General features: G+C 31.1%; 1 protein-coding gene across 1 annotated transcript; it reads left to right on the plus strand.

Annotated features, from left to right (window-relative positions):
- Positions 1-13935: 13935 nt before the first annotated feature.
- LOC114736799 (adenylate isopentenyltransferase-like) lies at positions 13936-15430 on the plus strand. The gene is made up of 2 exons (XM_028924673.1): positions 13936-14113; positions 14457-15430. The coding sequence occupies exons 1-2, from the start codon at positions 13936-13938 to the stop codon at positions 15428-15430; spliced, it is 1152 nt and encodes a 383-aa protein (XP_028780506.1).
- The last annotated feature ends 5369 nt before the right edge of the window (positions 15431-20799 follow it).

A 20799-nucleotide genomic window follows, 5' to 3' on the forward strand; every position in this document is an offset into this window, starting at 1 on the left:
TTGTATTAAGAACCGGAGGTAATATATATACATACATAGAGAGAAGTTGCAGGGGTTAGTTTTGTGTATGCCTTGATGGATAAAGCTGCTAAGTATGAAATGGAGACTATCGAAGCTGATTTGAAATGATCATTCAAAGATAAGATCGCACACCCAATTGAATTTTCAATGCACCTTTCAAACGGATAGCATTTCAGCTGCTAGCTAAACCCTCCTGTTTTTTTCTAATCATATAACAATTATTACTCACTGTTTTTCAATTAGGGAATCCTATATGCTTGCACGCGTCGATAAAATTTATTAATGATGAATTATATTGCTAGCTTTTCATTTATATGAATATTCACTAGGATTACTTTGATTTCAGAATCCCATTTCAATAATATCATTTTTCGTGGGGAAACATACATAAATATAAAGATATGAATCTTTTTTTTTTTGCCCTCATATAAATATACAAAAATTAAACATATAGAAGAGGTAGAATAAGAGAGATCGTGGATAGAAATTGAATACCACGTTTTAAAGGGCCCTTGATAAGCATGATGAAGTTCAATTACACTATTCTGCACCTTTTGCACGCACTTCTAATTTCTTTCCTTTTGACATTGATTTTTGGGAAAATTTCACTGTAGGACCGCAGAAGACAATTAATATCAAAGAGCCCCTAAAACTTTCTGAAAACCTCACTGCAGGACTAAGGGACCAATCTGATATTAATTTTTAGAGTGAGATTACCAATAATACCCTCCCTTTTTATTTTATTAAAAATAAATTTTACCGGAGTTACTGTTCCGGCCACCGAGGTCGGAGGTCCGGCCACCGGCGCTCAGGTGGCCGCCGTCAGGGTCCGGTCACCGGTGGCCGGAACAGTAACTCCAGCGGGACCTCCGGTGGCCGGAGTTTTTTTGTTTAAAACAAGTGGCCAGGGGAGGGTTTGAACCCAGGACCCTTGGCACACCAAAAGAGTTGTAACCACCAAGCCAGCAACCCATTCAATCATAAAATGCAAATAAAACTACATATAACAAAATAAACGCAACAGTCCAAATGTAAGTGAACAAGTGAAATTAAACGATTTACAAGTGGAATTTTAGAAATTTGCAAAACAAAGTTAGGCAATTTACAAATAACATAATAGAAATCATAACCCAAAATGCAAGTGTTTAGGTGAAATGAGCAAGTAAATTTGAAGATTTACAATAAAAGCTTATGGATTTACAACCCAATTTGGCAAACACAAGAGAATTCACAACCCAAAATGTAAGTGTTTGAATGTAGTGAACAAGTGAAGTTAGACGATTTACAAGTGTAATTTAGCAATTTACAAACAAAAATTAGACATTTACAAAAACATAATAGAAGTCATAACCCCAAATGCAAGTATTTACGTGCAAATGAGCAAGTGAATTTGAAGATTTACAACAAAAGTTTATAGATTTGCAAGTGTGAATTCGACAATTTCACTTGCTCATTTGCCAAACACTTGCATTGGGGTTATGACTTCTATTATGTTATTTGTAAATTGTCTAATTTTTGTTGTAAATTTTTAAATTCCACTTATAAATCGTCTAATTTCACTTGTTCACTTACACTCAAACACTTACATTTTGGGTTGTGAATTCTCTTGTGTTTACTACAAATTTGGGTTGTAAATTCATAAAAGTTTATTGTAAATCTTCAAATTTCACTTGCTCATTTGCACTCAAACACTTGCATTTGGGGTTATGACTTCTATTATGTTATGTTTTGTAAATTGTCTAATTTTTGTTGTAAATTTCTAATTCCACTTGTAAATCGTCTAATTTCACTTGTTTCACTTACACTCAAACACTTACATTTTGGATTGTGAATTCTTTTGTGTTAACCAAATTTGGGTGTAAAATTTATAAAATTTTATTGTAAATCTTCAAATTTCACTTGCTCATTTGCACTTAAACCACTTGCATTTGGGGTATGACTTCTATTATGTTATTTGTAAATTGTCTAATTTTTGTTGTAAATTGCTGAATTACACTTGTAAATCATCTAATTTCACTTGTTCACTTACACTCAAACACTTACATTTTGGGTTGTAAATTCTCTTGTGTTTGCCAAATTGGGTTGTAAATCCATAAACTTTTATTATAAATCTTCAAATTTCACTTGCTCATTTGCACGTAAATACTTGCATTTGGGGTTATGACTTCTATTATGTTCTTTGTAAATTGTCTAATTTTTGTTGTAATTGCTAAATTACACTTGTAAATCGTCTAATTTCACTTGTTCACTTACATTCAAACACTTACATTTTGGGTTGTGAATTCTCTTGTGTTGCCAAATTTGGGTTGTAATCCATAAGCTTTTATTGTAAATCTTCAAATTTTACTTTGCTCATTTGCACCTAAACACTTGCATTTTGGGTTATGACTTCTATTATGTTATTTGTAAATTGCCTAACTTTTGTTGCAAATTTCTAAATTTCCACTTGTAAATCGTCTAATTTCACTTGTTCACTTACATTTGGACTGTTGCGTTTATTTTGTTATATGTAGTTTTATTTGCATTTTATGATTGAATGGGTTGCCTTGGCTTGGTGGTTACAACTCTTTTGGTGTGCCAAGGGGTCCTGGGTCAAACCCTCCCTGGCCACTTTGTTTTAAACAAAAAACTCCGGCCACCAGGAGTCCCCGCCGGAGTTACTGTTCCGGCCACCGGTGACCGGACCCCGACGGCGGCCACCTGAGCGCCGATGGTCGGACCTCTCCGACCTCCGGTGGCCGGAACAGTAACTCCGTAAATATTTATTTTTTAATAAAATAAAAAGGGAGGGGTATTATTGTAATCTCACTCTAAAAATTAATATCAGATTGGTCCCTTGGTCCTGCAGTGAGGTTTTAGAAAGTTTTGGGGGCTCTTTGAAATTATTTGCCTTCTGCGGTCCTACAGTGAAATTTCCCCTTGATTTTTCTTCGCGAATGGCATAACCAAGCATACGAGTATACAAATGTTACTCCTCCTGTCTTAAATATAAAACTCATTTTATAGTATAAATTACAATACAAAATAGATTATATATTTAGAAAGTGTTTGGATAAAACTAAATCATGGTTTAGAGAATAGCTTCTAAAGAATATATTCTTAAGATAATAGATTTTGTAAAAAACGATTCTGATAAAGCGAGAAATATTTGGATAGTTGTTATCAGAAAAACTTTTTATATATACAAATTACTAAAAAAAGTATAGTTAATATGAAACTATATAAAAGATAGATTTTATAATATATTTTAATTTGAAGGAATAAAATTGTCAATAATATATTTTTTACACATATAATTAATAATATATAAGAAAATATAATTAATGTGTATATATATTTATAAAATATAAGATTAAATATGTTTATAGAAAAATGATTTTTTTTTGCTAACATAAAAACATTAATTTTCTTTAAAGATTTTAGAAAAAAGGAAATGAATAATTGAGGGTTATTTGTCATGTAACGGTTGGCCCTTTTCTGCCTAATAAAATTTGAGCCAAAAAGCAAAATCAATCTACTTCACAAGAAAGTATGGTTTTAGACTCTAAAACCATGATTTTTTCATATTTCTCCCTGTTTAACAGTTTCTTTCTTCAAATCATGATTTGGGTCTCCAAACCATGGTTTAGGATATCCAAGGAGTATTAGATATTTAGTGGAGTGAGAAAAAGAGTATTAAGGTCTTCAAATCATGAGAGGATGTCATCATTACAAGGTCGATTAATTATCTTCAACTCCTAAACTTCAACTCTTCTGACCAGTGACCATTTCCACTTAAGATCTCTATCGATCGAGGGGGTGTTTGGATAGAAACCAAATCATGGTTTCAGAAGTGCTTTTACGGATTACGAAGTAAATATGTTGAGGAGGTTATCTCGTTTTGCGGAAAAGTACTTCTGAAACTTAGGTTTCAGTTTTGCCAAACACCCCCTCGATCGATATCTGTTCTGATGCTTTAATTATCACAAAAGAATTGAACTAGTGAAAGATCTTTTACTTTTACTCAGTTTTTCTAACCATGCGAGTCACTTTAATTTCCCTGCGCGAAAAAAACAAGAACCAGATCAGATCTCTTTCAAATTTGGCTGGCTGGCATCAATTTCTATGTTTTAATAGTATCTATCAAGTTGAAATAACACTAAACTTTACGGGCTAAACAATGTCATGAGAGCAAATTGGTATTGACTTGGCCGTAGGTTTTTTCCCAGAAAAAAAATTGAAAATTACTGAATCTTGAAGTTTTTCACATTATATATATATATATATATATATTATTTATTCATATAGCAGCAAGTTATGTATGGAAAATGCAGGGAAAAAAGGATCTTGAATAATTTTTAGTGAGAGTGATGAAATATGATATCAACTCTAATCCTAATATAAGAGTTTGTTAGATATTTAATTTTATTCTAAAATATAAGATTTCAATCCACTTTGTCTTTTATATTTATCTATTTTTTCAAAATAATTTTTATAGTGATTGTACATATTAAAGGTTTTCATGAAAGGATAATTCTAATATATTAGCAATGATATTTTAAAAAAAAACAACACCTATTTATTATAAATAACTGACTTAATTAATTTTTTTAATATCCTCAAATTAGTTAACTAATTCTTATACTAAAGATAAAGGTAGTATAATGTTAAGTGATCAAATAATACGTCACATGTGCAAGTTATAAAATAGAGCCGAAGGGTGATAGTTTGCTGAGACAGTTGTCATTTTTTTCTTGCCTATGAATGTGCTAAAGAAAGATTTTCGAATACTACTTCCGGTCTTTAATATAAGATTTTATTTGAATTTTATTTTGATCTTAAATATAAGACCTGAATCTACTTTATCTCTCTTTTTTTCAAGATAATCCTTCTAATAATAATAGTTCTAGCCAATAAACTCGATTAGTAAAGATATTTTAGGAAATACAATATCTATTTATTACAAATAACTAACTTAATTTATTTTTTTTAATTTATTCAAATTAGTCAACTAGCTTTTATATTTATGAGTGGGAATAGTATATAATTGCATGCACTTTGGACAAATAATATTTAATTTTAACAATAAAATATCTTTTGTTTTTGGTACTCAACTCTACTGCTAATAAGAGCATTATTTGATGATTGAGTTACATGTAAAAAGGACCCAAAGTAGAAAGAAAAAAAAGGCTGCGGAAGAATTGACGTTGAGAAGCCAGATACTCGGAATTTGCAGCTTGTTCTTTCCCTGGCAGATATGACAATGGTTCGAGCTAGCCATTATTATTGCCTGTGTCTGTCACATCTTTCGCTTCAGGGGCGCGTCTTATATTTAACGTTCTATTTATTTTTAGACTTTTGTTTTTATTTTAAAACAATTATTAGAAGCATAACATAAGAAATAATTTTTTTTAGGAACAATTGTTATGAAATCTCAAGAAAATAAACACAATTATTAAAAATTTTTAATAACAACTGAGTATCTTATAATGATAAATTTTATAATAAAAAATAACAACCCCTAAATTGTCATTAGAAATTTTTGATAATTATTTTCTTCCATCAGCTTCTTCACATAAAAGCTGTATTTTTATAAGCACTTTTTAATTTAACAAAATTCTGACATCAATTACAACACAATTCAAGATATTAAAATAATCACATAAGCTCCTTAATTCCCAATAGCTAGTGTAGCTCTCCTTTATCGTGTGCTGTTTGATAAATAAACTAAATATATAAGATATAAATAATAATAATATGATTCAGTTTTGTTTAAATTCCGTGCAAATACACAAAGATTTATTCTCAATAACATATGTATATCTACATATATAAAATCCAAATCACCATGAATTATGCGGCACATGAAATTTCTTCTTTTTTCAAACTTTTCATATTGACTCTGGCTAACTAGATATTATTATTCTATTTCTAGTTATAATATTAACAATGTTAATGAAAATTTAGAAGGAAATTCATCATTGTAACTTCATTACGAGATTTTTTTTCCATATTTCATCCACTCATTAAAAAATGAATATCCTTTGGATAATTTATTTTCGGAAACTTTTTATTGTAAATTTTGCAATCTTACTGCACTTGAAAAAATAAAAATGAATAGAATATTTAAAAGTATGAGCCCGGATCGACCACGATGGGCCCAAAACTAATAGGGCCGTTTCTACACAACTACCGTTGATTGTTGGCCGTTACATGCTCTCTTGCTCCCCAATAATTCTTTAATAAACTATTTTCTTGTCAAAATATATTGCCTGAAAAAATCAATATATAAATATATAATAATTTTCTCAATATATATAATCATGGAATTTTTTTTGGCCAAAATAATCATGAAATGTTAATAAGCTTTTATTGAGCCAAAGTTATTTACTTTTTTCCCCACGAAATTACTATTCCGTAACTAAAAACAAAAGGATGGACCAATTTGTCAATGCAATGGATTTGAGATCCAAATTTACATAATTTCTTATTATATATATATATTGCCAACATTATTTTATATAGTTTAACAATATATAATAATGGCTCTTTTTTTTTTGAGGATATGGTATTTTTTTCCCAAACTAATGATTAAGCGCTATGAGATTAGAGCTGTCAGTAAAGGCCAATCCGGCCCTAAAAGGCTAGTCCTTAAAGGGCCAAGACCTAAAAAGGCTAGTCCTTTAAAGTCCGCATATATTAAAATTATTTAATTATTAAAATCCGGTCCTTGGACATGTAGGTTCATGGCTTAAAAGAGATGACCTTTTTATGTTAATTTTTAAAATTTAAATTCTATTTAATTACTTTAAAATAAAAAATAAAACAACAAAACTTCCAAGATTTTTTATTCAAATTATAAATATTAGTAAAATAAACTAATGGCGTATCAAAAACATTAAATACCAATAAATTATTGTCCAAAATAAAAATCTAATGAAATAGGAAAAACATAAAGATAAAAACCTTACAACTAAGATTAACAATATCAACATGATTATTATCTTTATCTTCATCTTTTATCAGTATCATAAGATCAGTAATATTTGATTGTTCTTTATTACAAGTGAGCTCTTCTTCAGTAGTAAAAATATTAAGGTATTTGTCTTTATCTCCCTTATCTAAAATAAAACTATACAATAGTTATGAGTGTAAATGAGAGTTTGAACATTTGTTCAAATAAAAAAATGTTTACACTTTGTTAAGACATGTGAACTAATGGTAAAGAAAAATTTACTAGCTATTGTAGTGATTAGAATGCTAAGAATATCAGCTGTCATTCTTGAAATAATTGAAAATTGATTTTAATTGTTCTTTTACCAGTCCAAAACATTTAATTCTTTTCAATTATTTGGCTTGAGTATTGGTACTTCTAAATATTTTTCTAATTCAAACTTCTTCATAAAAGGTTAATCTATAACTCTATAAATAATAAAAAATAGGAGGGTTTAAAAAGACTGACCCTTAATCCTAACAGACTAGTCTTTTTTTTTCTAAGCCCTATAAAGCTAGTCTTTTCAAGTCTAATTTATTTTTAAACTACCTAAAGTACAAGTCCAACCCCTTACTTAAAAAGGTTGGCTAGGTGGGCTTGGCCTGTTTTGACAGCCCTATATGAAATTGAAATCATAATCAACTAACTATAATAATAACGATTAATTCAATAACAAAAAAAATATATACGAGACCCTTTAAGGTTTGCTTGGACGAGGAGATAACCATAAGCGCCTCAAAGATGTAAAGTCCATGGAATTGATTTTGCTACTTTGTTGAAAGGGAAAATACCCAAAAGAAACAGAAGTTGAATTTTAAAATTTTAAATTAAGAATTATTACAAAAACATGTTGTTATTTATTTTTAGAACATTTTCATTTTCTTGATGAATGTAATAATTAATATTGATTTAAAATTTTGAAATTCAATAATTATTTTTTTAAAGATTTTTTCTTATTAAAAGTCGATACCTTTGACCGTTCTGATCCTGAGCAAGGGATTTTCTCTCACACGTACCTTAAAAAAGAAATAAAATTACAAAACAAGAAGAAGGAGAAAAATAAATAAAATTACATATTTAATATGTACGGTAAGTGATGGTTAATATCAACATAATAATTTTTATTGCCAGATTATCACAATATTAATATATAAAATCTAAATTTCATAACAAATGAAACTATCAGGAATTGAGTCTCAAACTCCTAGTAATATATGGGAATCTCCGTAGCCCTTTTAAAACAAAATTAAAATTAAATGTAGAACAAGGAATCGAACTATTCCAATAAGACTTTCATGAGCTCATCCATTAGACTAGTAAGATTCATGCTTACATAATTTGATTTATCTTGCAAGAAATTCTGGTAAGTTTAAGTTGTTTAGTTTACCGTCGTACGTATTACCAACAAAATTGGCAAAATTGGTCCAAGAATCAACTTTGACGAAGTTTGAGCTTAATTAAGTCTTTTAATTTATGGTGTAGAAGAGGACTAGCTAGATTTCATCTTGAGTTGATGAAACCTTTCTTGTAAAATCATCTTGCATAAGTAATACGATGACTTATTGGCAAAAACATTATTTGAGTTGTTATAAAATACTCCTATAATTTATTTATAAAACATCAAAAAAAAAGTTTGTATGAAATTTTAGTTGTTTAAATAGAAATAGAATCAAATCAGATTGAGCCATGTATAAGACTCAACTATGTTAGATGTGCTATCTTTTTTGAAGAAATCTTTTAAAGAAAATAAATATATATCTAACCAAGCCATTTTTCAGAGGGAAAAATCATCTCTTTACTTGTGGCGGAATAAAAAACTATTATACTTTCTTTCTCATATCCCTGATTCTATGCCAAACATCCAGGGTGTGTTTGGTTGGAGGAAAGGGAAAATAAGCCCCTTTCCTCATTTGGTTAGAAATTTTGGAAGGGAAGGGAATTAAAATCTTCACTCCCCTCCCTCCCTCCCCCCTATTTTAGCTTCTCTCAAATTGGAATTTTTTGGAGGAGAGCTCAAGTATTAGACCATTTTACTCTCATATTTTTGTGATATTTCATTAATAAAATATATTATTATAAGATTTATTTTAAATAAAAATATATTATCATAAGAAAAAATAAAAATATATATTATTATAATTAAAAATATATTATAATAAAAATTAATCTAAAATAAAAATATTATTGCAATGAAAAATTATATTATTACAAAATGAATCAATTCTTACAAATATATTATGTTATTAATTAAAATATATTTTAAAGTTGGGAAAAAATAATAATAAAAAAGAACAAAAATTCTATTTTTTGGAGCGTATAAAATTTATGAATTTAATTATTTAAAATTATATTATTAAATTTATTAAAATAAAAAATTACTGTAATAATTTTTAAATACACATATTAATATGATAAGATTGACTATTTATTGAATTATATAATTTTAAATAAGATGTAAATTAATTTATATAATATATAAATAAAAATATAACTAATATATAAAGATAAAATAGTAAATTGATTATTACTATTACTCTCCTCCCTTTCTTGAGCCAGATAAAGGATGATTAAATATCCCTCCCTCCTTCTTTTTTTTAATCAAACCAAATAAAACAAGGTTAAAACCTTCCCCACTCTTCCCCCCTTCCCTACTCTTCCTTCAAACCAGACAAGCCCCTAAAGTCTAAACATTTGTGTTCTTATTACACCCCTTAAGTGTATACATAATATAAAGATTTTAACAAATTGCATGATTTTTAAAGTGGTAAATAATACAATTTATTTTTTAAAATTTTGCGCGATACACAAATGTCAAATTTAACAATAGTTATGATTTCACATTTTGCATATGTCATATTTAAGATATATCCTGATTGAGAAATCAAGCTAAAATTGCATCCCCAGAGTCAATAAAATTGACTAAATATAAGATAATAATAGTTGTCTAGATTAGATCATGATGTTAAATTTGTTTGACTCTTTTAATTTTAGTATTATACGCGCTGTAGAAGTATTCCAAGTTTGATATTATAAATTAACCCTTTAATTTGCAATAAGCGAGCATGTGACCAACTAGTAAGGTTGATGCTCATGATTGAGGTATTTCCTTTGTATTGACCAAAAAAATTGCATTGATTATTCTGAATCATTTTTTTTAAAAATTCAAAAAAATCAAATCAAAATAAAATATAATAAATAATTCATCATTAATACTAACGATTATTATATGTACAATGCTCATAGTAAATTAGTAGTTGCAGTGCGCTTTACTTCAAGTGTTGGATAATCTGTATAGTTTTATTATTCTTTTTTGTTGTACATAGAAAGATTAAAATTTATTTTCGTATGTTGGTTGGATAGAAAATTAATTCGTAATGTCTTCCACTGAATGTAGTTTTAATTTGTTTTATTTTTACTTGATTAACAAAAGCATTCATCATAAAATAATAAATAACCAATATACTGAATAAAATAAATTTTTTTATAAATAGGACTATTTATTAACATTTATTTAGAAATTTATTTTGCTTACATCTTAGAAGCAGCTTTCCTCCTCTGTCCTTGCCATCCATTTCTTCTCCTCTACCCAAAACTATACCGTTTTGGGTGTTAAAATTCAAGGCTCTCCTTTTTTTTCCCCCCAAATTAATCCAATATCTTAAAATAATTTTTAATACGCCCGATATTTAAAAATATTTTTTAGTAGTAGCCAGTGTTTAGCCAACTGTACTCTAAACTATTTTTCTATTAACACTCAGTATCCTAAAAATGGAGGCTGACCACTTTTTTTTTTTTTTGAAACCAATATCTATTACTCTGAAACCTAAAATAATTGTTAGTGCATTTAACACTTTAAAATATCGTTACAGTAGCACCCAATATCTTGCAAGTTGGACATACAGTATTTTTTTAAACAGCACATGGTGTTCTAAACTAATTTTAGAATATTGGGTGTTATTATAAGAAAATAATACAGAGTACTAAATGCATTGAAAATTAGTTTAGGATATTGGTTACTACTGAAAAATAGTTCAGAATGAAGCTTGCTAAGTACTGAGTACTACTGAACAATATTTTTAAATATCAGGTGCACTAAAAATTATTTTAAGATACTGGATACTACTAAAAAATGTTTCAGAGTAAAAGATGTTGATTTGCCAAAAAAAAAGAAGAAAAAAAAGTGGAGAGCCTTGAGTTTTAACACCCAAAACGGCACAGTTTTGGGTAGAGGAGGAAAGCCGCTGCCCTTTTTATCTCGGATGATTTTCTGATATAGAGGGGCAGTACCATTAACCGGATGCCATAAATGAAATCGAACCCTCAGTATTTTTTAGTAGAAAATTTTCATACTCTTATCCTATATTTGGTGCGAGGGGATTGGAGGGGAGAGAAGGAGGGAAAAAATTGTAATGTATTCAACGTAAAAAATTAAAGAAATGGTGTTATAAAATGTTAATGAAAATAAAATATAAGGTAATTAAAAGAATAGAAAAAATTAATTACAGGCTTTTAACCTCATTTTTAAAATTTTTTAAAACAAACTCATTAAAATTATTTGTCACTTTCCTTTCCCCAATACCAAAAAGACCCTCAGGGTCATGGACATTTTAAATGATATCTGTTTGTCATGAATTTAGCACCGCTAATAAGTTTGGCAATTTTAGTTTATAAAATGTCTAGTTAACAACAATAAAAAAAAAAAAGGAAGAAGAGAAAATAATATTCCATTGTTAACGGCAAAATTAGTTACGACAATTAAAAAGAACAACCGAGAAAATCATCAACTCGCCTCCACGTTTATTACATTCTTCTTCTTCGCCTCCATTTATCCCGTGACCATTTTCTCATTTTCATTTCTTATCAATTAAACATTGCCTCCCATACTTAATATAATACTAACTGGTTGACTAATTTAGATAAATTATAAAAATTTATTAAGTTAATTATTTGTAATAAATATGAGTTGAATTTTTTACAATACTCTTATGCCTCGTTTGGTATGATGGAAGAGTTTTTGATGGAAGTGGAAGTGGAAATAGAAGTGGAAGTGGAGGTGGAAATAGAAGTGGAAGTGAATTCTAAAGTATGTTTGGTATGCCAATGGAAGTGAGATATAATTTTTGATAAAAATGTCCACTTATAATGTGAAAAGACCTATATGCCCTTGACTTGAAAAAAAAAAACCTCCCCAGAGTCCAATTTCTAAGTCGCGCCGTCAACCACTCGTCCGCCGCAGCAATCTACCACAGCCACCGGCCACCAAAAACACAACCATTGTCCTCCATTTTTAACAACTATCAGCCATCAATAATCAATAGGAATTCAAACAAAAAAAAAGATTCAGAAGCAGAGGTATCCTCATCAAATAAGAGGAGAAAAGGAAGACGATGAGGACGGAGAGTTTCGGATAAATCGCAATCTCTTCCTCATGGCTTCATCGTCGCGAATCTGCGCAACCTCTCCCTCATGAGGACCACAGCAAAAGATGGTTGCACGAGTCTCCCTCATGGCTTCGAATCTGAGAAATCTGAAGCCGGCATCGTCGCCGTAAGGGAAACGGTGGGAGACAAGGACGATGGCAGAAAATGATTACGGCTCCAATACTTCATAGATCTGAAGTTGTCGCCTCCTACTATATGATGAATCTGCTGCCTCCTAATCTCAGATGAAGCCGTCGTTGCCTTTAGATCTGAAGTCGAAGGTGTCTTCACCGGTGCTTCTTCGCCATTATCAATGCTTCTCATGGAGGCTTGCCATCGCCGGAGGTTGCTGAAGGGGGAGGTTGTCAAATGGCTTAGGAAGAAAGGAGGGTTATAATGTTAAGGGCAAGCTTGTCAATAAGTTATAAAATTGAGGATAAAATGGTCTGAAAAAATTCACTTCCATGGAACTGATCCGGTTCCATGGGTCATAGGGTGGAAGTCAGTTCCACCATTTTTGGTGGAAGTGACTTCCCGGAGAATTGAGTTCCAGTGCACCAAACAAACAAAAAGATTGATTCCACTTCCACTTCCACTTCTCTCCTTCCAGTTCCTTGCTACCAAACGGGACATTACTAATCATGTATATTAGCTAAAATTACTAATTGATGGAATATTTAACATGTGTAACTACTATAAGGGTTAGTTTAGAAAAATGAAAAAATATAACAAACAAAATAGATTAAGGTCTTATATTTAGAATCAATTTAAAAATCAAATTAACCCTTATATTATGCATGTAGCAAAATAGATCTCGGATCCCTATGCAATATATACCACATGTATACTTGCAAATAAATACAGAACATAAATGCGCTTTTTTTTTGTTTAAATAATTCAAATTCAAATCATATGAGATCTTATATATACATAGAACTGGTAATATAGGTTGAACTTATGTCAAAAATAACGGGTGAGGGTTGACTAAAAGTCAACCCGCCAGTAAATGAATCTTTCCAACCCATACTGTCATGCTCGCAACCCGCCGCAGGTTAGCCCGCCAACCCACGGGCTAACGCGCATATTTTTTTTATTTTTAAAATTTTTAAAAAATTTTATAATTGTATTATTATATATAATATTATATCTAAAAAATTAAAAAAAATACCTATATAATTATTTGATACTTCTAATCAAATATTTCAAGAAAAAAAATAAAATCCCATTATATTTTTTAAAATATTAAATAAGAAAAAATATTAAAAAATAAAAACTTTTTTAAAAAAAGGGTAAATACTTGTTGGTAGGTTGGTGAGCCAACCTATCTTAGAGGGTTAGAGTTGGTTAAAAGCCAATCCGCTTTTAAACAATACTTTTTAACCCGACTTATATGGGTTGGACCGTCACCGGCCAAGCCGGACGTATTACCACCACCATATATACATATGCCGGACGTATGGCCGGACGTATTACCACCACCATATATACATGCCGGACGTATTACCACCCCCATATATACATATGGCATCACCATTCCAGTCTAATTCATCTGCTCTGCGAGAAACACAGGGAGAGAGGCAGATCAGCGCAGAATATGTAAGAGATAGACCAATTAGGAAGCTTGGAGAAAGGATCGAAGAGAGACAGATCGAGAGAAAGACAGCCATTTTTGCTTTGGGCGGGCTTCTTCTGCAATTTGGTATTAATTTTGGGAATGCCACGCCATTTCCAGCAGCACACAGCTTTCTCTCACGGCTCTCACCTCAACTTCTGACGCCACAAAACCTCACCCTTGCCACTCTCTCGCACTCTCACTATCTCTCCTTCTCTCTCCCCCTCTGCTACACCCACACCAAACAGTCCAACAGACCAACACACACCCTTTCGTCTCCTATTCCATATCTCTCTCTCGCCCCAACCTCACATCCAACATCCTTCTTCCTTATGACATTTCCTTTTTTCTCTGCTCACTGTTCCCACCATTGCTCCTCCTTTCGATTTCACCGTTCACCCATTACTCTGTTTTCTTCTTCCTCTATCAGAAGAAAACCGCTGGCTCCGCATGGATGCTGGCCCCATCTTCAGCCGCAACCGCTGGAAAGAGAAGGTGATTGTCATAATGGGTGCCACCGGAGCCGGGAAATCCAGCCTCTCCATCGACCTCGCAACCCGTTTCCCCTTCTCCGAGATCATTAACTCGGATAAAATGCAAGTTTACACAGGCCTCGACATCACCACCAACAAGATCCCCATTGAGGAGCGCAAAGGCGTCCCTCATCATCTCCTCGGCGATGTCGACCCACAAAACGGAGAGTTCACGCCTTTAGATTTTCGCTTGCGCGCCGGCTCTGTCATCTCCGACATTACTTCCAGGAGGAAGATTCCCATCGTTGTTGGTGGGTCTAACTCGTTCGTTCACGCTCTGCTCGCGGACCGATTCGACCCCGAGATAAATGTATTCGATGGGTCGTCATCGTCGTCGAGTTTGATCTCATCGGAGTTGAGATACGATTGCTGCTTCTTGTGGGTGGACGTGTCATTTCCTCTGTTGTCAGATTACTTGATGAAGCGAGTCGACGACATGCTCGACATGGGAATGGTGGAAGAGTTAGCCGAGTTTTTCAACCCGGACGCCGACGATTTAGAGGATGACTCGGAGAATCGAACCGGATTGAGAAAGGCCATCGGTGTGCAGGAGTTCGATCGGTATTTCAAAAGATACCCCCCACCGGCAGGGCTGAGCGCGGAGTGTACATGCGAAGAGGATCGGGTACGGAAGGGGGCATACGAAGACGCCGTAAGAGCGATAAAGGACAACACGGGTCGGCTTGTGAAAAAACAGATAGAGAAAATCTTACGGCTAAGAGGGTCAGGGTGGGACCTACGGAGAGTGGACGCGACGGAGGTGTTCAGGGCGAAGTTGGGAAAGAGCAGCGGCGGAAGGTGGTCTGAAATTTGGGAGAGGGAGGTGCTGGAGCCAAGCGTGAAGATTGTGAGTAGCTTCTTGCGGGAGTAGGTCTTTCCAGCTACCGTCCAACTTAACATTTTTATTTTCTATTTCTTTTTTTTTCTCTCTCTATAATTTGGGAAACAAAACATTGGCAATTTGGAGGAACCAAAAGGAAGAAATTTGGATGGGGAAGTTCCAAATTTTGGTTCACAAGGCTGCCTCTGGGAAATGTCAATGGATGATCAATTTTGGAGTTTTTGGTCTTTTGGATTGGAATGCTGAAGAAAGCATTTTTATTTTATTTTTAAAATTAAAATGAAAAGAAAGACAGAAATGCACCCAATGTTAGGACACTGGAGTGCAATATTATATAGGGGAAATCACAAATAAAGACCCTCGAATTAGCAAAATCACTCTATGGTCACCTGAATATGCTAAATTATTATGAGGGATCCGGTGTCAAATTGTAATTATGAAATTATGACTAAATTACCAAATACCCCTCTTTAATTTTTTTTTTAAAAGAAAGCCACTGCCTCATCGGAATCCGGCCACCGGCGCTGGAGCTCTGGCGGCCGCTTCCGGCCACTGTCGGCGGTCCGGCGGCCGGCGCGCCGCCGTCGTCCGGTCGCCGGCGGGCTTCCGGCTGTCGGCGGTCGGCGCCGCGGCCGCTTCCGGCGGTCTTCCTTTGTTTTTTTTTTGAAACTGTTTTTTTTTTTTAAAATTGGGGGGAAGTGAGGTTGGGGGGATTTGATCCCCAACCTAATGCTTCCCAAAATAAGGAATGACCATTGAGCCAACAAATTTTATTAACATTATGATGCAAAAAAAATATAAGTTAACTCATTTACTCTTGTTCCAGGTGATAACAACAATACATTTGGAATAACAAGTTCTGATTGTAAAATAACACGTCTGGAATAAAAATTTAACAATATGTTTTTTTATAACAATAAATTTTATTGCAGATAATAACAACAATACATTTAAAAATAACAAGTTCTGATTATAAAATAACAAGTTTGGGATTAAATTTAATAACACGTTTTTTATAACAATACACTTTGTTTCAAGTGATAACAACAATACATTTAAAAATAACAAGTTCTGATTATAAGATAATAAGTCTAGGATTAAAATTTAACAACACATTTTTTTATAACAATTAATTATTTTATACTTTTAAAAAATAAATTATTTATAACTTATAAAAAATATTTTAATATATTATTTCTCTAAAAAAATACTTTTTAATCTGTATATCTATACAATTCATTATAAATCAAACTACTTCTTATAAATTATAAAGTATTTATAATAAGGCATTTTTATTTATTAATCATAGTATAAATTTTATATTATTTCATTCTTTAAATATTAAAAATATTTTATATTTAAAGAATAAAATAGTATTTTTAATTATAAATTAGAGATAAATTTCATTTATAAATTTAAGCAGTCAAAAAAAATTTTTAATCCACAATAAATTGTACTATTTATAATTATAAGAAGTAGTTTGATTTATAATAAGTTGTATAGATATATAGATTAAAAAAAAAAAAAAAAATTAAAAAAGTGTGTTGTCATTTTCCCTAAATTTTATTTATAAATTTGAACAATAAAAAAGTATTTTTAATCTATAAAAAATTATACTTCAAGTTCTGATTATAAATTGGAGATAAAAATTATTTTTTTAGCAAATTAAATAGATTACAAGTACTTTTTATAAGTTATAAATAATTTATTTTCCAAAAGTATAAAATAATTAATTGTTATAAAAAAAGGTGCTGTTGAATTTTAATTCCAGACTTGTTATTTTATAATCAGAACTTGTTATTTCCAAATGTATTGTTGTTATCACTTAAAACAAAGTGTGTTGTTATAAAAAAACATGTTGTTAAATTTTAATCCCAAACTTATTATCTTATAATCAGAACTTGTTATTTTTAAATGTATTGTTGTTATCACTTGAAATAAAGTGTGTTGTTATAAAAAAAAAACGTGTTGTTAAATTTTAATCCCAAACTTGTTATTTTATAATCAGAACTTGTTATTTTAAATGTATTGTTGTTATTGCCTGCAACAAAATTTATTGTTATAAAAAAAACATATTGTTAAATTTTTATTCCAGACGTGTTATTTTACAATCAGAACTTGTTATTTCCAAATGTATTGTTGTTATCACCAGGAACAAGAGTAAATGAGTTAACTATATTTTTTTTTTGCATCATAATGTTAACAAAAATTTGTTGGCTCAATGGTCATTCCTTATTTTGGGAAGCATTAGGTTGGGGGATCAAATCCCCCCAACCTCACTTCCCCCCAATTTAAAAAAAAAAACAGTTTCAAAAAAAAAAAAAACAAAGGAAGGCCGCCGGTGCCGGAGCTCCGGCGGCCGGACTCCGGCTTCCTGCCACGACAGTGGCCGGAAGCGGCGCCGGAGCTCCGGCGTCGGTGGCCGGATTCCGGTGAGGCAGTGGCTTTCTTTTTTTTAAAAAAGAAAATTAAAGAGGGGTATTTTGGTAATTTGGCCATGATTTCATAATTACAATTTGAGACCAGGTCCCTCATAGTAATTTAGCATATTCAGGTGACCATAGAGTGATTTTGCTAGTGATTCGAGGGTCTTTATTTGTGATTTCCCCTATTATATATTCTGGTAGTAAATAGTAATATTAGAGTTTGTAATGTTTTCTTTTTGGTACTTGAGATATTTTGTGACCTAAACTGATAATGTTATGCTTTTTTTCGTTGAAAAAATAACAAAAAAAACTGTAAAAATAGAAAAATTACATATAGAGACCAGTTTGCAAAAATTATTATCAAAACCTATACTAATATTGTCATGGGTCTTTATTTAAATTTTTTTTATTTTGACGTTTTTTTTTACCATTTTTTCTCTTTTTTGGCTGGGGAACATTCCAAGTGGCAAAAAAGAATGACACTCTGGATTCAGGGGCCAAGCAACTGAATATGTAATAAATACTCATCTGGTACTATTTATAAGGTAGAGAGAGAATGTTTTTTTTGTCCTATTTATAAGTCACTTTATTAACTTTTCAGTATGAATGTACTATTTTGTCCTTCATTTATTATAGTGTAAGTAGTTATCTTTTTTGAAAGGAGTATATATTAAATAGGGGTAAAGTTGAAAAGTTGTTATATTTTAATGGAGAGTTAATACAGTTTAAGGTTTTTCTTGGTCTGTGTGAAACATGTTGGAAGTGCCTTATAAATAGGACCAGAGGAGTACTACCTAAGATTTTGTTTGATTTTTATTTTGATCCTAAATATAAGACCCAAATCTATTTTGTCTCTCATAGTTATATATTTTTTCAAGATAATCCTTTTAACAATAGTAGTTCTACCCAACACACTTAAATAGTAAGGATATTTTAGGAAAAACAACACATATTTATTATAAATAACTAACTGAACTTCTTTTTTTAATCTTCCTAAATTAGTCAATTAGCTCTTATAATTAGGGCCGGAGGTAGTATATTTTGAGAGGTTTATTTTTTTAGGCCTGCATATTATGAGAGTTAAGTCTCATTTATTAAATTTTTGATAAAATATTTATGGATTCAAGAGTGACTGAGAGAGTCGCTTTTTAATTTAAAAATTAGAAGAAAAAAAAAAAGAAGAAGAAAAGAGCCAACTTTTGTCTTTTATTCTTTTGTACGTAATGCGATCAGGCGAGGGCAAATAATTGGCTGAATTTGTAGTGTATATTAATTGGAAAATAAAAATAATATTCTATGCTTTGATACGTGGCTTTTCTGTCAAATTAATGGTGTTCATTCTGTATTTAATTAAATTGCCCTTAGCTTTAGGATTGACCCAGTCCATAAATATAAAATATAACCTTTAGGCTTGAGCTTTTTTTTTTTTTTTGACCCTTTAGGCTTGAGCTTTGCAACAAGACAAATGTGTGTTTGGAGACCGGGAAAAAAATCATGTGATTTTTCACTTCAAAATATTGTAATAAAAGAAATTGATGGGACAATTGGTGATATTTTAGATCATCGCACTCAAAATAAAATATTCTCATTTTACCACATAAAAATTTATATGTTATAGTAATATGTTTTATTATCATTATTGCAAATCAATTATTTTTTAAAGACACAAAATATATATCGTATCCACCAAAAATTAGTTATTTCAGTTTATTTGCTTATTTTCGTTTTGCTTTAGTATGTCCATCAATTGAGGAAATTCGTATACACTTTTATATAGGAAAATAAATATTGTGTAATTTAAGAAAATATCTTTTAGGGAAGGAAACCTTTTTCAGTTTGTTAAATAGAAGAATTATGAATTCTTCTCCCTACATTGTTTATGTTAAATACTTCCTCTATTCCCTCTTATGGGAGCTAATTGGGATATGGGGTTGGAAACCTTAATTCATTTTATTTCTCATATTTATAAATTTTTTGAGTTAAGTCAACTAACTTATAAATTGATATATAATCAAATATTATACAGGAGTCTGTTAAAATATCATGTCATATTTATTATAATTAACAAATCATTTAATTTTTTAATCTGCTTAAATCAATCAAATAGATATTATATTAAAAATCGGAAGAGTAATACTTTTGTTAAGAATTTCTCTGCTTTTGTTATATTAAAAGAATTTGAACCATTGATGATCATTTTTAAGTCATTTTGCTCACTCTCACTATCTGAGCTAAATTCAAGGAACTCTTGCTAAGTAATTTTATATTGGGTGAGGAAAAAAAAAAACTAAAGCGCACTGATTAATCCCATAAAGAGTGACAGGTTTAAAGGGGATTCAGATTCTCAAAATATTAATACAGATCAACTTGGTTACGGATATGTTCATGATTGATGATCTAAGTGTTAGTTAATTTCACGAGGAGCACTTTAAGATTTGTTTTGACTTGTGAAGTTGATATTTGTATGTAGACACACATATAGTTAAGTTATTGGGGCAACATGGATTTTTTTTTTGGTTGGATTTGAAATAAATAAATGTTTAATAATTAAACAAATAATATGGGGATGGGCGATAAAGTAATCATAATTATAAATAAACAATTAGGTATGGAGTTTATGTGATTGGAATACATCATAGCCACGTAGCTTTGTTTCCTAATTTGTACATTCTGATAATGGGAGAGAACACAAAGAAAGAGATTAATGTCTTCTTTCTAAATGTCATCCATAGATCCAATTCTAGGCGTTAGGTATGTGTAGAGAATAATCAAAGAGTCAAAACATATGCTTAAGCCACAATCACAATATTATCATTAAGTGTATGTTATAAGGCGTCACTACTTAGCCTTTTTCTGATTCAAACACCAAACCTAACAAAACATGACTGGCCGTGTGGCTATGTCCTTTAAGATTCTGACCTCATCAATTACCAGAGGAAATCGCAGTCAAGTCCACAGAATTCTGTAACCAAA

Source organism: Neltuma alba, unplaced genomic scaffold (genome assembly GCF_004799145.2).
Source record: "Neltuma alba isolate B1F8T4 unplaced genomic scaffold, ASM479914v2 tig00002746_pilon, whole genome shotgun sequence".
Lineage (NCBI taxonomy): Eukaryota > Viridiplantae > Streptophyta > Magnoliopsida > Fabales > Fabaceae > Neltuma > Neltuma alba.

Bases quoted from the DNA above. Each gene is read 5' to 3' on its own strand.
- LOC114736799 (XM_028924673.1), top strand. From the start codon at position 13,936: ATGGCATCACCATTCCAGTCTAATTCATCTGCTCTGCGAGAAACACAG. The intron at 14,114-14,456 runs GTATTAATTTTG...TTCCTCTATCAG, and splicing joins CGGGCTTCTTCTGCAATTTG to AAGAAAACCGCTGGCTCCGC.